At 39.3% G+C, this 17,688-nt stretch overlaps 1 protein-coding gene across 2 annotated transcripts in view; it reads right to left on the bottom strand.

Moving 5' to 3' along the window:
* Positions 1 to 17,688, bottom strand: part of unc5cb (unc-5 netrin receptor Cb) — a 133,315-nt gene that overhangs the window by 20,779 nt on the left and 94,848 nt on the right. The window contains exons 5-9 of one of the 2 annotated variants that reach the window (XM_061734157.1): positions 11,413 to 11,593; positions 8,845 to 9,012; positions 8,401 to 8,565; positions 4,860 to 4,916; positions 499 to 690 (exon numbers count right to left, since the gene is read on the bottom strand). In XM_061734157.1, coding sequence (XP_061590141.1) covers positions 499 to 690; positions 4,860 to 4,916; positions 8,401 to 8,565; positions 8,845 to 9,012; positions 11,413 to 11,593 — 763 coding nt within the window. The remainder of the gene's footprint in view (positions 1 to 498; positions 691 to 4,859; positions 4,917 to 8,400; positions 8,566 to 8,844; positions 9,013 to 11,412; positions 11,594 to 17,688) is intronic. The other variant, XM_061734158.1, reaches the window with a different exon arrangement.

The following is a 17,688-nucleotide window of genomic DNA, read 5'->3' as shown; positions in this document are numbered from 1 at the left end:
GCAGTTTGACCAGCACTTATCCACTCCTATGTGATTTCTTGCTTGTGTTGTTTTCTCAGATGTAAGTTGCTTTGGGTAAAAGCACTACCAAAGGACAGTAGTAGTAATAGTAGTAGTAGTAGTAAAAAATATTTGCTGTTGGGGTAGTAACATGTTTTGTGACTAGAATTCTTAAAACTAGTAAAGTAGTCTCAAGTAGTCTTCTAATTTTCTTGAAAGAAGTTTTTTATAAATGTTTTTAAATGAGTTTTTGCAGTTTAACTTGACTATCAAGTGGGGTATTTGAAACCTCTAAAATGTATTCCTGCACTAGAGGACAATTTTTCAAAATTCTGTGTCAGAAATACTTGTTTTTGGTGTTGGAGTACTTATCAATTTCTTTCGGAAATGCAACAAGGAGGATCAAAGTTTTTTGTGTCAAATTCTGTCAAAAAACATTAAAATTTTAGTTTGGGGCGTACTTATTTTGCTGCACACACACACACACACACGACCCACCTTTACGGGCAGTCTTGATGCTGACTGGCTGGAAGCCTCCGTTGAGGGCAGAGGAATCAAGGATGTCAGAGCTGAAGTCCCGGTGGTTCTTCCTGTAAATGAAGAGCGCCACGACAACGGAGATGACGAGGCACATGATCACTGCTATGACAATACCCACATAGAGAGCGACATCATCTGTACTCGGAGCCACTGGTAGAAGGGTTGGGGAGAAGACAAAAAAGAGATAAAAGAGAGATAAAATAAAATAAATTAGTCTTTTAACATTTTAGCAGCCTGGATCAGTTGGATTGAACTTTATTTCTCAATAAACAGAATAGGAGTTCTGATGAACCCTTAATCTGGAGATTAATATCCTAGATTGAATCGGATATTAATATCCACACTGGAAATAAATGTACAAAACATCTGTTTTAACTTTTTTATTTCTTCAAAGGACATTTTTAATTGTCATAAGTACGGAGGGACAATATGCACTATAAGGCTCACAAACATCTCTGACAGATGATGTCAAAGATATTTTCCAAACAAATATAAAATTAATTACATGAGAGTTTCTGAAAGTCCCAGGTTACTATTTCTTGAAAGAAGCCAAGCTTCTCAGTATGTGAGAAGAAGCTGTACACAACGCCCCGCAAAGATGATAATTAACTAGAATATAAAGATAATGAGGATAAAATCTGAAGAAACTGCACAATTAATAAATCTGGCAGCTCTAGTGTAGCCCGGTGACACACTGATCTCTGCTCAGAAGCAAGATCAAAAGTTCTGAAGACAGAGATGTTGATGGTTTCATCTTCAAATTACCATGCTCTGCGTTGGAGTTCAGAGTCTGTCCGTCTTTGTTCTTACACACTGCAGATAGGATCTAGACATAGCTTGAATTTCTCAAATTGCCTTTCATCTCTGACTGCCTCCCAGAGACTTTCTGTCCACTTTACAGCTGGAGAAACCCCTGTGATTAGTCGGCTTGGCATGGATGTATATATGGGGCTGGTAGAAACATAGAATCACAGAGGCATTCATTACAGATCAGGCCTTTTAAGGGACGCCGACTGACAAGCTGAACTCTTTGTGAGGCTTGACAAAGAATGTCCTGACGGAGGGGGGAACACTTCTTTTGAAATAGGAAGATGCTAGAGGGCTTGTGGGGGTATGTGTGCACATTGCTTGACACATCAGGGTACACTTTACAGTACATGTTATGTGGCTGCTCATTGTCAATGACCAAAGCTTACAAACACAAACGTATTCAAAAGGGGGAAAAAGCAAGATACTCACGCTTTTTAAGATAATATGAGCATGTGAATTGCAAAGATTCTGCAGCAGATGGCAGTATCACCCATAAATCCATAGACAACACTGAAGACATGCATGATGGCCACGTATTTGCGGAAATTAGCCTTGCGGGCCTCGTGGACGCAGATGGCACTAAAGTGTCTCCTGTATTCTCTTTCACAAGCGAGCATAAATAAAGGGAGAGGGAAGGAAAACAAGGGTTTTGTTGTGACAAGTTGCGTAGTCGCACGCATGCTCTCCAGCCTTTTTTTTCCACCTCTCTACCTTTAAGTTAATGTTTATTTCTAAATAGAATTTAAATTGAATTAAGGACGAACAGCAGTCCGTTTAAAAGCCATATTTCATGCTCTTAAAGAATGTGAAGTGAAATTCAGTTTAACTTTCATTCCTTTTTGCCTGCAGCACAAGCAGTGAATAAAAAAAAAAGGAAGAAGATAGTGTTTTAGCAGTGTATTGAGTTCTCCTGTGTGGCTATAATTGCATAAACCTTATTGCAGAATGCATAAATGTAGCCTGGGCATCTCTATTCCACCTTGATTGAGGCACCGCATTAAAGATGCAGCCTCATACTGTATATGTTAGTCCTCTAATCCTTCCACTAGCAGAGACACAAACAGGAAACCGACCAGGGTGCCGGTGATGAAAGTCTAAAAATGTAATTTCAGTGCGCTCCCTCTGCCAAGCTTCTCCACAGTTACTTAACATATATCCCCTCAGTTGAACTATCTCCCATCCACGCTTTGATGATGAAGGCAGCAACCTACTAAGTGAAGGCATTTAATCGCTTTGAACAGGAGCCATTGTCAGAAAGGGAAAAGTAAAGAAATTTAAATGAAAAGGATCACTGAAAACTCCCTTCGCTGCGAAGACCCAGAGAAGGAGGGCGAGACTCAGAGAATAACTGAGTATACAATATTGCAAAAAAAGTAAATAAGCAGTTGAGATGTTCAGAATCACATTACCAACAGGGAGGTGCGGATCTGTCCCCAATTCATTCAGCAGCACAACAGAAACTCCAACTCCAGACAGCTTTTTTATTCCTACCTTTAGAAACTTCAAAGTAGCAAACATTGCAAAACACCCAAGGCATGATATATCCACCCCCATGTTTAACTGTTGGAGATGTGTTTTTTTTTTTTAAATAATCCCACCAATCTTGTAGGGGAAATTTTCCATTTTTACCTCCTGAGTAAACAACGTTTTTCTTCACCCCATCAGTCTGGTTTAAAAATTAATCTGCCAATCTCTGATGCTGAGTTTTCAAGACACAAGGCAAATGTAATTTCATAGATTGTTCTTCCTCTGTACTCCAAGTACTTCAAACTTCAAGTCTGATACTTCAGTAAAATCCTCAGATATAACATTTCCTGTGCTGGTCACACTTTGGCTTCATCAACCAGCACCAAAACTCTAAGATCAAGATTTTTCAGCTGTGTCATGGAATGCAAATCCTGGAGTTGGTAAAATTCACAAACTTACATTGTATAATCAAAAAACTTAAGATTGTACACTAAGGGCCTGATTTACTAAAGGTTTGCGTGTGTAAAAACGTGTGCAAACTTGACAGAACCCGCAAACCAAAGTGCCAGCTGATCCACTAACAGCGTGCAAAGAGGACTGCGCCTCTCAAATGAGCAAAATAGCACACGCTATTCATTTAGTACTTTTGCCCTGATGAATAATCAATATGGGGCGTACCCGCCAGAAATCGCTAAATACTGGGAGGGAAAGATGCAAATTAGTCAATTTACCACGCGCAATGAGATTTACCAAGCCTGAAAGTAATTGCGTGGATTGTGATTGCGTCTGTATTTAATACGTTCGAAAGGAAGGTGCTTCCACATGCAAAAGGAGAAATATTTTATTTGAATGTTAAATCGAGTATTATTCAGCAAAAGGTTGCCACAGGAGGCACATTCATTTTTTTATTTGTGATAATAAATAAATCACGTGTTTTCATGGAGAAAAAAAGTGTTTCTTATTGTGCACCTATACTTGTTCTGCAGTCATACCCCGGTGTTGTGCAGTATTCAGCACCCCTGCCGTGAAAAGCACCCCCTCGTCTGACAAAAATGATATTCTCATTCCGTGTCACGTTCTGTTTAGCGTCCAGTTTTGTGTTAATGATTCATGTTTAAATGCGCTCATGGATTCCACAATAGTCTTTCCCACAATCACAGTCACAGATAACAAAAATCGGGTAAATGGTTATTGATGTCATTAATTAATAGCCTGCTTACTGTGTTGTCTTCCATAATATTTGTAAATATATATAATATAAACTCCTAAGTATGTGTTTGTGTGAGTGTGTATATATAAATATATTGAAGTGTCAGTGTGTTGTTTTTTTTCTTGGTCTACTTATCATTGAATATACGAGGGGGTGCTTTTCACGGCAGGGGTGCTGAATACGGCACAACAATTTGCCTCTTCCACTAATATCTCTAACTCCAACTCGTCAAATTTCATTTTGCGCTCGCAAACCGTAAGACGCGCAACACCTCATTTAAATACTGCAGTTTGCACCTGTTATCAATTGCGCACGCAATCTTAGTTGATCACCCGCAAAACACACAACAGCACGCGCAAAACGTTTTCAGTGCACACGCAATTTAGTACTCTTTATTTAGGATCTTAGTAAATCGGGCCCTAAGTCTGTGGTATCTTAGAGAACTGGTGTTGTTTTAAAGACAAGAGTGATTTCTACATTTCTTTTTTCCTAGAGAAAACGATGAGGAGGGAGAGTGGCTAAATTGAGTGGCTAAATTTCAGTAAGCGTAAGGGGAAGAATGGCATCATTAGCTCCGTGTCAGAAAACGGAAACATCGCCGTTACCAGGCAACAGTCTAACAAACATATTATGACAAAGAAAAACTGCAGAAATAAAAAAAAGGTGTATTGAGGTGATCTGTATATAAAAAATAAATATGAAAAAAAAATAGTCATAAAAACAATATCAACCCCCTATCAAGGTTTTATCAAAAACAAAGATGAAATTCAGAGACACACATGAGAATGAGAAAAAAATATGTATCCATAAATTAAAATGAACAACAACTCACATGAATTTCCAAAATCACTCTTGTCTTTTGTCTCAGAGGACTTCTGATACAAGGAACCTTGAAAAGAGGAAGGATTGTGGATGGGGAAGAGAGCGGGAAAGGTGAGGTGGGGGTGGGGAGTGAAGGAAGAGGGATGGCAAAAATCAAATTACCAACAGAAAAACAAACTCAACAAACGAGACAGCAACAAACTCATGAGCAAGAGCGATGACACAGGAAAGTGATCTTTCTTGATTTGGCCCCTCCCCCCCATATCTGTGTACGGTGTATAGAGATGGATGGTGGGGGGGCGGGGGCGTGGGGGTCTGTGAGGGAGTGGTGCAATCCATCAAGTGGGCTTAGCGCTTCAACAGCAGCAGGACGGATACTGGCAGGTGAGCGGGAATAGAGGGGCTGATAAAGTGTGGGCTCCAGCAGCGTCAATAGAACCCACAGCCTTGCATCTGTCACTAGAAGGTAGATTGCCAAGTTAGTGCACCAGATAAAAGGAATGATTACGTTTGGAAAGCAGTGACTGCATGAAGGCTGAAGGAAAGCGATTTGAAAAATTGGTGACAAGTGATTTGGAGATGTAGGAAGCACGAGAAGAAGAGAACTTTGCGTCTCCGCTGGACTCTTGGGGCTTTTGTTTGGCCGAAGGAATGGTGGCCGGACCAGCAGCCAGACACATCGCACGGGCACACATAATATTCACTCTCCCTGTGACATCCATAAACAACTATACAAACAATGAAGTCCTTATTGGAAAGGGAGAGCGCCATGGGCAAACAAGTGGACTGACATGAAAATCAATGGCTTGATAGATGGAGTCAGCGCACACGTTCAGACATTTGGGATGTCGGGCTGTAGTGAGGCGGAGGTTTTACTGATGGCGCTTTAGAAACCATCCTGTAGAGTTTCTATACATCCTGATGGAGTCCACAGTAAAGCTAGAATAAAAAGTGTGCTCCTGTGCGTGAACTCCAAATGAATCCTCAAAGCCCCAGAAAGAAAAAGATTATTCTTAACTTACATCATAAAGGGTGGAAGGAAGTAGCGATCATAGTACAAGAAAGCACTGACTATGTCTCTTCCCTCCTACGTCTTTAGGTAGGATAAGGTCCAAATTGGGAAAATACCACCTAATCTAACAAAACAGATATTATTAGAGCTGTTAAAGGTTGCATTTAGCTTCTCCTCCTTTTGATGTATGTGAAATGACATTCAGGATCATGCAACAAAAACCATGTATTTCAATTTCATCAAAAGCATTCAAAGCCTGTGTAAATAACTGAAATGATGCTTAGCGTCATGATCATCCACCCATATCTGGCAGCAATAAAGCATGTGCCCTTGTTGGTGTCTGCATTCACCTTTCTCTGGATCAATATGTCAAGAAAATGTCATGTCTGAAAGCAGGGTTTCCAAAGGCTTGGAAAACAACATCAGAAATCACGAAAAGACAGACCGGGGGGAAACAGAGATGCAGCATCGATGAACTGTGAAAACTATACATGCTATAAGTTCTCAGAGTGCAACCTTTCTAGATCAATCTGAAGGTACTTAACTTTGTTAAACCTGACTCCCAAAACTCCCTGACAGTCTAAATGTGATAAACAAGCTACAAAGTAAATTATAACACAACTCTTTCCTTTTTGTCTCGGGTCTGGTCAGTCGTGTTTCTACGGTGAACAGCAAGTGGATGCTGAGTACTGAGTCCTATTTTTGAGCTGGAGTCATATCAAATTCCTTCAGCAGATTCCAGTGATGGATGGCAATTGAAATGATTTAAATAAATTCAAACAACAGAAAATAGGATCAAAATGCAATGGAATCCACACGTGTTTGCTCAGATTCCAGCCCTGCACTGCAGGGAGTAGATCAGTGGTCTGAGGTGAGTTCAGATTGCACACAACTTCCATTCCCAATCATATTTGCCATAACGTGAGCTTTCAGATAATGGGCCGTTCTCCTAAATGCTCATGGAAATGGTCATTAGCATTGACATAAGTGGCTTCACCCTCTTAGCTTCCCCCGCAAAAAATCAATCCCTGAAATGATCCTAAATCTATATCATTATGGCTCTATATTCTCGGCAAACTCGCCATCAATCCACCAACAAGTAATGCTTATGCCATGGGCTGAACAGAGAAGGGCGAACGCAAGGGCAGGGAAGAAAGGGGTGAGCATATGTTGTGATGCAGAGGGGAGAAAAAATACTAAGATGAAGGCAAATATGAGTGCCTCTGTCTCAACTTTCACATAGATTTTTCCCTGATGTTTTCATATAGAGCAGGACAATGAAATTCAGCTGGTCCATTCCCTTGATGCAACTGAATGAGATCTGTGAACGCTGAAGTTCTGCAAATATATACACGAGTCTTCTTGCAGAACCATTACTATGCATATTGATCAATGGTAATGGTAGCTTCATTATGCTGACACCTCGCAGCAGGTAGCGGGTTACAATATGGCACAGCCACGGCTCTGATCAGCTGCACAAAGCCTTTGCCAGCTGTATCGAATTTAAGACACCTAGCAGCCGAGTCTCTGTTATATCATTAGTGTCACAATCACCATCTGTAATAGGTTTTACACACGACAGTCACCTGTGACAGTGATTGGGTCTAACACCTCCAAAGCTGTTTATTGGATCCGAGTTTTATGGAACAAGACAGAGTTTAACTCAGTTACTGTGCAGTGTTTGCGGCTTTCTCCCTGTAATCCTCTTCCTCTTCTTATTAAAGAGAAAGAAAAAATGACAAAGGTTATTTTCGAAGCTCACGTTTAGGGTTTTAAATACTCGTAACAACTTAACACTGCAGTAAGCACATCAAAGCATCTGATGCATGATTCAAGTCTCTGAATGTATTATAAAGGCAGTGGGAGCAGGATTGTTGGCACGCTGAACCGTGTGGCTGTTTATAACCTGCTGGAAGAAACAGAATTGGAAAACAATTCCTCGCCTACAGAAAAATATCTGGCTGCACCACAAACGGGCTTTTGCCCATTTTTGTTAGCATTTAAACAGACAAATACTGTAATTGAAAAAAAAAAAGACTGGTGCATCCTGGTGCTTTTTGTATAATTTGAACCTAATTTGAACTTTGCCAGCTACTGGTGACTTTAACAGAGGATCTGGATGGACACATGTTTGTGTCTCTGTTTGCCTTTCATATTCCTTATATATTTTTGTTTATGACAATAAAAGGTTTTCCTCATGTTGACAAGTTTTGTCTTAATCTTAACTTACAGCAGGGGTGCAACAAAAAAAAGATGTGCTGTGGTTTTTGATTTCATGCAACAGTGTTTTGTGTATTTCATTTGAGAAAATTCAAAGAAACAAATCAAGTCTGGAACACAGAGGCTTTTTAGCTTCTCTTCTTTTTATGCATGAGTGAAGTGAAACAAACTGAGTGACAGACAGAGCGAGAGTGTTATGGTAGGGTGCGAAACACAGCATGGTGATGAAAGAGAACAATGGTACTCCTGGTCAAAGGGTGAAGAAATGTCTCCGGTCGGCAGGTCAGAGAGAGTAGCAGATGATTAGTCGGGTACTCACTCTGCATGCACAGCCCATCGGTGCAGTTCTTAGACTGGAGCACCATACCCTCACAGTCCTTCCCCCCGCTTTTGGGTGCTGGTGCGTTGCATTCTCTCCTCCGCCAGTGGGTGCACTCTGTCCCACAGGTGGACCACTTACTCCACTCTGTCCACAGGCCATCCACTATCACACAACAGACAGGACAGACGAGGGTCGAGTGAACCAAACGAGGAATGAGAAGATGAGGACACATGAGCGCATGAGTGGGCGAGTGGATACGCGATTGAGTCGGTGAGAATAGGTAGGAGAGACTCATGCAATTGTGAAGGCACAAATACTGTGAAAAATTCATATGGAAAGTTTAATCACATTTTATCCAGCTGTATATTTGATTTATTTTTTTGTGCCTCTAAAACCTTTCCACCCACTCATGAAATGGTGTATTGTAACTTGATGCCATACCTGGGCAGAGAGGATTACAGGGAAGCTTCTGGATGCCTTGGCCTTCACAGATGGCGCCGCCATTGAGTGGCGCTGGGTTTGTACAGCTGCGCGTGCGTTTCTGGTAACCACGGCCGCAGCGGCTATTACACACCGACCACTCCGTCCACGTGGACCATCCACCATTCACTAAAATAGATGGTAAAAACATAATCAAACCATAATTATAACTGGTTCCTGCATGTTTTCAGTCCTTTTATGATCGATAAGTAATTTTCTTTGCAAAGTAACTCGTCCCAGAAAAGGATGATACACAATACATTATCAACAGAAATAGATTAATTTGAAGCCATTAAATGTAAAACACTAATGCATTTTTCACATTAAATAACTGAGTCATGTGTGCGATATATAGTGTGTACTAAAATGTGAATTTATTTTTGGCATTTTGACCAGGACATATCAGGTCATTTCTTCGCAGCGCAGCCAGACTGTAAATTCTGAGTGTGAGTGCAGCATTTTTTGTTCACTGATTCCTCCTAATGCCTCTCTTCCTTCCCTCATCCATCTCTGTCAGTGACCAAATCCAGGGCAGAGTGACACCAGGGCTGGTGGCTGAGAACAAGTCTGTGGCATTTGAGATGGTGTAATCAGACCCCCAGTGGAGCCACCGACTTTCAAATGTGACACAAGTGAAGTCCAAAGCAGTGGACCCGAAGGAAAGCCTCAAAACATCTTCTTCCACACTGTCTTTTTTCTGTCCTCCATGAATTGAGGCTCTGTCTTCTCTCCTTGTCTTATTGTACTTTCTCCTCACCCTGTTGTTGTTATTAATTCCAACTTCCAGTGTCCTTGTGAAGGGGTATGGACTGGATACGCGCTGTGTGTTTCCTCCTCACCAGTATCAGAGAGCTCTACCTTTTCCATTGGGTTTTCTCATAGCACTGAGTGTGGCAATGTGAACGCCTTCACATGCAACGCAGCCGTACTTGAATCTGTGAGCATGCCATCATAGAAATGGAAAGACTGAGCTGACATCAAAGCACCTAATCCTAAAAGACTGTGTTAAATGACATGAAAGCCTCGCCGAGACACTTGTCCCTGAAATCTGCACTGTTACATTTGTGCATCATCCCTACATCGATTCCCAAATGGTCAGATTATGTTCTCAATATACACTCGACTGTCACAGTCATAGATAAACAAAACAAAACCTTACAAAGAATACTAAACCCTCCTCAGGTCCAGGAGAGAGACAGGGAAAAGTCAGGGATTACCGTATTTTCTGGACTATAAACCGCTACTTTTTTCCTAGGTTTTGAACCATGCGGCTTATACAAAGGTGCGGCTATTCTGTGGATTTTTCTTCCACCGCTAGGGGGAGTGCTAACCGGAATTAGAATAAAAACTAAGACAAAATAAATGCAAAGAAGAATACGCTACTTCTTCTTTAGCAGATAGAAGTAGGTAGAAGCAGATTTCAAACAGATAAATAGATAAATAAATAAATACCGGTTATTTTCTCTTGGTTCTGTCCCGTTTTAATCAGCAAAGTTGCTGCCGTGTTAAAAGACACTGTTAGGAAAGATCTATTTAGGTACAAACATGTACATCATTTACACTTCAAAATCGTTCTGTACATGTAGTAAATATCTAATCTAACAACATAAATATCTGCGGCTTGCATATCTTTTTTTTTTTAAATAAAAGTGGGTGCGGCTTATATACAGGTGCGGCTTGTATATCTTTTTTTATTGTTTTTTTTTTTAAATAGAGTGGGTGTGGCTTATATACAGGTGCAGCTTATAGTCCAGAAAATACGGTATATCAAATTATCGATTTGAAATGTAACTCCAGAGGAAGTATCAGTTTCAGGCATCTGGTCACTTCTTTGTCATTCAGAAATTGTAATTCCACTCGATGTAAAGAAAAGCAGTGGATATAAAATGACTCCATCTCCAGAGAGTAAATAAACAGTATCCCCAGAAATCCTTCATGATAAACTTGGCAAACTGCAGTTAAAAGAGCGATCAACCCTTTTTAAACAGAAAAGAAAAAACATTGTCTTGGGTTCAAAAGAGCATCTGCTTCATGTGCCATTTGTTCTGTCTTGAGTAGCCTCCAGCAGGCGTCAAAGTTAACTTCACAGCCACGCTGCGCAGTAACAGTCAGACTGGTTGATATTCAGCTGACAATGGCTGAGTCTGTGTGAAACCACAGCAGGGCTCTCTTGAGTATGGCTCAGCTATATCAGCACCTCTCACACGCTTCACAAAATCAGAAATCTTCCTTTCCTCGCACACCTTCCGGCAGAAACAAAATGGGTAAATGTTAAACGCAGTGGGTGACAGAAGGATTTGCTTTTGAAATTTGTTTTATTTTGATTCGAGTCGACCTCGTGACAGAATTCAACATTTTTCCCGTGCAGCACAATCCAACTTGTCGCACAGCCAAAAAGGAGGATTGATGTTTGCCAATCAAGTTCCACCAAACCGTGTGAAAGCACTGTAAAAAGATTTAGTCCGGCTGGCTGATGTGAGATGTTAGATCTCATTTACTGTGTTGTGAACCAAAAGACAGCTCTGGTACCATAGACGATAACTGTGGCGGTGGTGCTGCGTCTCTTGGCCACAATGTTCTTTGCCACACAGGTGTAGTTGGCGGTGTCAGAGAGACGAGCCTGTTTGATGATCAGGTTGTGGTCGATGGTGATGTAGAAGTTTCTGTCATCAGCGGGATCAATAATCTCCTCATTTTTTAACCACTCCACCTAAAAAACACACACGAAGACAAACACAGAGAAAGAACAAACCAGCAAACTTGCAGTTAACACAAAAGTATTACCAAAGGAAGACGATACAAGACGGTCTGACCTCATTAATTTGTGAGGAAAAGAAAAGAAAAAAATCAGTGTTTAAAGCATTTAAACCGCAATAGTTTTTCTTGTTTCTGCCCGACCTCTCATATAACAGTGAACAGTAGGATTAGAGCACAGTTGTTTACGTCTCAGAGGTCCTGCTACAAAAAGTCAATAGCTATCATGCTCTTTTTATTCTACCCTAGAACAAAACACTGAAGAAAAAACAGCATTGTCAGACAGTGGAGGAAAGCAAACTCTCCACAATCGAGAAAACCGACAGGCTCTGTGACCTTTTCTTATGAGTTTCATTTCTCTAAATCATACGGATATTGAGCTCCTGCCTCCATCACAGAACAGGGCATCGTTCTGAGCCTTTATTTGACTGTAATTCACAGAGATCCTCTTTCTCTTCAAGAGGTGTAAAGGTTTACACTCTGCAGCCGCTTTGATTCCAAAATATTTCCTGTTTCTTTGGTTTTTTTTCAAAGGAGCTGTCCAGCGACGAGGATGCCTGACAAACAGCTAACTTCCTGTGCATTGTGATAGCCCATGAGGAGCAGGACTTGATGAGAGATAAGAGACCAAAGAGCCGTGTAAGCAAAGATAAGCGGGTCTTTATAAAGGGTCTTTCTCACGAGAAATAAAGTATCTCAAAAAATGGGGCAATAACCTGATATGAGTGCTGCCAAAACAAAACAGCCACTGTTATTCTTAGATGTTTTTTTAGGATACAAGACAGAAAAAAGCATGTGGTCATCACATTGTGATGTACAACACTGGCCATTGTTGAATGAGAAATCTTTAAAAAAAAGAAGTGTGCTGGATATTATGCATCACCAGCTTCACCAATTTCTGTTATATTTTGATTTTGACAGATGTAAAAGATGTCATCTGTATCCCACCTCTTCACACTCACCCAGTGGGAACGTCGTGAAGTGACTGACAAGGAAATATTTTCAATACTTCATTCCAAAATTACTTCCCACTGAAAATCTTCCAGATGAAGACGCATAGGCCCAACATAATAAAGCTCATAACACAATAGTCCTCATGACAAAAACCAGCATCTGAACAAACACTAGGGGTAAACTTCATATCAGCAGAGCTTTACAATCAACCTCCTGACGCATTTTCTCTGCAGATTTGGTGCTTAAAAATTGTTTTCCTCCTTAAACACGTATCAGCTGAATCAATTTCATGGCATCAGAAGACACACAATATTTACTCACTGAAACTAATAACTGCTCTGATTTAAATGTCAAGCAATTAAGAGCTGCTTGACTTGTAGTACATAGTACAGGACATGTAAGAAAGTGCTGATCACCGTCAAGGTTAAAAAGTGTTTTCTTTTATGTTAATGAAAGATGAAAATATGAAATCTTGTTATTACTTGACGGTGCTACTTTGCTCCGTCTTACTCCAAGTGTTCTTTTCTTACGCCAAGTGTTTTCCATGTTTTAATAAAAATTGGTGGTTAATAGTTAGTTAACTATTTATTTTACTATTATGTCGATCTGCTCACATGCCAATGCGAAAGGCTGTAGAGATCTATTTGTTAGATAATATATAATAATATCATCAGGAGGTCATTGTGGGATCAAGGGATAGGTAAGAGTAAAATAAAGAGTCTGGGCAAGTCTTTGTTTTATCAGTCTAAAAGTCTAAGTATGTAGTAATTGGTGCACATACACAATTACTCATCTCAGAATTGTAGCGTTGAGTCGGTTTCTGTTAAAGTTTTATTCTAACTAATCTGCTGTGACACTTGATGATGTGGCAGTTAGACCTCTGCTATGACATTCAGTATTGGAGCAAAACTAACTCAACTCTAACCTGGAACCTTTAAAGGGTAGTTTTTTGTATTCTTTTCTTTCAAAAACGTAAAGCTAAGGATTTAAGTTTTTTGCTTTTTTTGTTTGTTTGTTTGTTTGTTTGTGGGCATATGTTTGTATTTGTGAAAAATTGCCATCATCAATTTTCAAGCGAGGATGAAAAACAAAGACAACTCTAGCAAAGAGAAGGACCCCAGAGTTTAGAGAACAAAGATTTGACAGTGATCTGATTGTCACTTTGCACGTCTTTTGTTCCCATGCTGAAAAGTGAGGGAACATGTGTCTGAACAGAACAAATTCAGATGATGCAAACAAGTGAAACAGTGAGGCTTTTCTTCCAATTGAAAAAAATATTTTCAGTTTAAGTGCCTGTGTTAATGAGTGCTGAGCACAAGGCACTGGTGAAAGCACGGGAAGTGAAAAAAGATTGACAGTTAATAAAACGAAGCGGTTATCCAATTTTGCCTAAATCACAGAAGCAGCTTTTTCAAATGTTCTGTGCTCAAATGTCAAAAAACATTTTTTGAGAGGAAGGTAATTAAAAATTGAACAAAAGAGCTTTTCATTGCAGATGGAGAGCAGGATGGGAGGGTGAAAAGGAACAGAAAATGGAAGAAACCGCAATCATAAATGGGAAAGTGTGTGAGAATCTTTTATTCCGCACTGAGACAAAGATGAAAAGGTGAACCAGTATCAACAAAAAAGTTCATCTGATAAAACACACACACACACACACACACACACACACACACACACACACACACACACACACACACACACACACACACACACACACACACACACACACACACACACACACACACACACACACACACACACACACACACACACACACACACACACACACACACACACACACACACACACACACACAGCTCGTTAGTGTCTGATTGGCAGTAAAACATCCAGAAAGGTAATTGCCACATTTCTTGTCATTAAGGAAAGAAAATTGCTGCATATCAGCTGTCATCGGATACAGCAAAGTGACACAGAATATATATATATATATATATATATTTGGATGAATGAGAAAGGGCAAAGATGGAGAAATGTTGCATGATTGTCTTGAGGAGAAAGTTGCAAACAACTGAAGAGGAACAGCTTGAAGTGAAAGATAAATTAAAAAGAAAAAGTCCAAAATAACCAGGATATATTGAATCTTTTTCAGATAATAGAGATGGACTACAAAAAAGATTACCTGTATGAAAAGGAAAGGGAGGAAATCCATTGTCTTCTTAGTAATACATCAGGGAAACAGGGAAGAGATGCAGGTACCTTGTGCCTCATGCGTATCCTCACGCACATTCATATTCAACTTGTTTTAGATCTAAAATCATCACACGTTTGTCTTTCTTGTGCAAATGAATGAATGAGTTGTTTCTTTGACCAAGTTGTGCTATGATCTACTTCTTCCCTAATGGGATGAAAATCAGAATAATCACTTTAATCTATAATTAAATCAATTTTCATTCGCCATGAAACCAGAGAAAAAAACCCAATGCAAATGTTTTCAATGAACTGCTGTATTCAATATGTGTTGATTTCAACTGTTAAGTAATTGTGGGAGACTTTCACATTCATCTTGACAAGACATAGGGACAACAGAACTATGTGATGTGCTTAAAACTTTTGGTTTGACTCAACATGTAAAAAAGTCATAGTGACTGATGTTGCCCCATCTGACCATTTTTCTGTTTTCTTTGAAAAGCACCAATTATATCAACTCATGTAGCCAAACAGAATTCATTAAAAAAGATGTTTTTTTTTTAAAGACAGCTCAAATGAAACCTTTAACTAAGTCTGCTCTTCCACCTCCACTCTATCCTGTAACCTAGTAAATTACCTACTAGATAACTTCCACTCAGAAAATGTCAGATACCATTGATTGCATTGCTACCACTAAGTTTAAGGTTGTCTCTGTTAAGAAGAAATCTCTGTGGAGAAATTATCCTAGTAAGAAGTGGGAAAAGGGAGTGCCGAAAAGCAGAACAGATGTGGTGAAGGGCTGGACTCCAGGTTCACTACGATATCTATAAAAAGAGACTTCAAAGATATAATTTACACCAGAGAAACGCAAGGAAATCCTTATTTTCTGAAATCATCAACAAAAACAGCAGTAAAAGTCGGGCCTTGTTTGGTTAACAAACCCTCCTGTGTCAGTAGCATCTCAACTTCACTCTACAAAGGCCTGCAATGAATTTGCTAACATCTTTACTGAGAAAGTCCAGAAGATTAGAAAAGCAGTCACTACATCAATATCAAGACCAGGAACCATGCTGTGTCTAATCAAAACTAATTTGGACAGAATAATAACTTTACCGAATCAACTACAAAAACCTGGAGGATATTGTGGACCAGCTAAACTCATCCTCTTGCTGTCTCAACATTTTACCCACATCTTTCTTCAAGAAAGTTTTGGGATCATAGTATCTGATCTGTTTCAAATAGTAAACTCCTGCTGAAAAAGAACAATTTGCATAAATTGCTCATGCAAAATTACAGACCCATCTCAAATCTTCCATTCATCAGTAAGGTTATTGAAAAAGTTGTGTTTCATCAGTTAAATACTCCTTAACTCTGACCAACTACGTATACTGTACGTCCTCTGGTCAGGTTTTATGCTCACCACAGCATCGAGACTGCCCTTGTCAAGGTACTCAGAGACATCCACATAAATGCAGATTGTGGAAGAACCACATTGCTGGTATTATTGGACTTCAGCGCAGCATTTGACACGTTAACCTTTCAGTGCTGTAACTCTAGCTTAACTTTTCTTTATGATGTTTTTTTTTTTGGTCTCTTTACTTTTATGTTTTCATCATGTAAAGTACCTTGAATTGCCTTGTTGCTCAAATGAGCTATACAAATAAAGCCCTGATTGGTGGGAAATGCTAAACCTTGAGGTGCTGATAGACATTACCTCTGAACATCAGACACTTGCATGGAGAAACTTTTAAAAAACTAATATGTTAGGGCTGGGTATTGGGAAGGATCTCACGATACGATACGCATCACGATACTTGAGCCACGATACGATACACATTGCGATATCCCGATTATGCGATATTCCGATTATTATATTCTACATAGTTCACCGAAAAATTTAAAAATGCATTACACATCTTAAAATCCAAGTTGTATATATGTACATCAGATGATAGTGATGGATCTTAAAATCCGAGTTGCACGTTCATCAGATTATAGTGACAATTCATGGGACAAACTGAGTCAAAACAATGTTTTATTATAACTATACAAGCTAAAGTTACAACATATTTGTATATGTTTTTCATATTATTTACATCATATGAAATTAACATTAAATTTAGTATGAGGTTGCTTTAATTATGTGGCAAATGATAATAAACACAAGAAAGATGGGTACTAAAACCAAGGACAGGCACAATGATCAGTCAGTATAGATATAAATCCATAAATAAATAAACCTCTGTCCATTATTTTTCATTTTTTAAGGACAGGCAATTGTGTTATATAAAAAATAAATTATAAAATGAAATAAAACTTAGCTCAGTGCAGGGCCCTCCCAGGGTTGGTAGAGAGTGGTAATGCCCAGGACTGTCACTTAGGTAGGAGCACTGGGTGTTATAATGGGAAAAAAATCGGGGATAAAAAATATAAAAAATATAAAAAAAAATAAATTAAAAAAAAATCGATATTCAAATTTTTAATATCGATATTGAATCGGCTGGAAAAGTATCGCAATATATTGCCATATCGATATTTTTGCCCACCCCTATATGTGATGCTTTTTTTGAGTTACTAGTTAGGTCATGGGACAAATTTCAACAAGCATTACACGTTAAACGTAAATACTGCAACAATGGTCCTTCAGAATAACTCATAGGCTATCTGATAAATTCCCAATTATCACATAATTTTATTTTTTTCCCACTAACTCTGAGCCAAAACATCTGCATTTACCTGCTACATTGGCGCTAATGCTGATGTTGATCATAGAATAACCAGCAGCAACAATGAATAATGTTACACCAGAGAATAGTGAAGAAGATATTATAATCTATCAAGCTTGGAGCAAGTTTTTTTTTTTTTTGCTGGTTATCACTGCAGTTTACTTCTTTTAGATGACACATGACCGATGTTAATATTCAATATATATTTGACTCTTGAATT

This window comes from Cololabis saira, chromosome 11, assembly GCF_033807715.1.
Source record: "Cololabis saira isolate AMF1-May2022 chromosome 11, fColSai1.1, whole genome shotgun sequence".
Classification (NCBI taxonomy): Eukaryota; Metazoa; Chordata; class Actinopteri; order Beloniformes; family Belonidae; genus Cololabis; species Cololabis saira.
The sequence above is the reverse complement of the archived record's forward strand: the minus strand, read 5'-3'. Positions and strand labels throughout refer to the sequence as shown.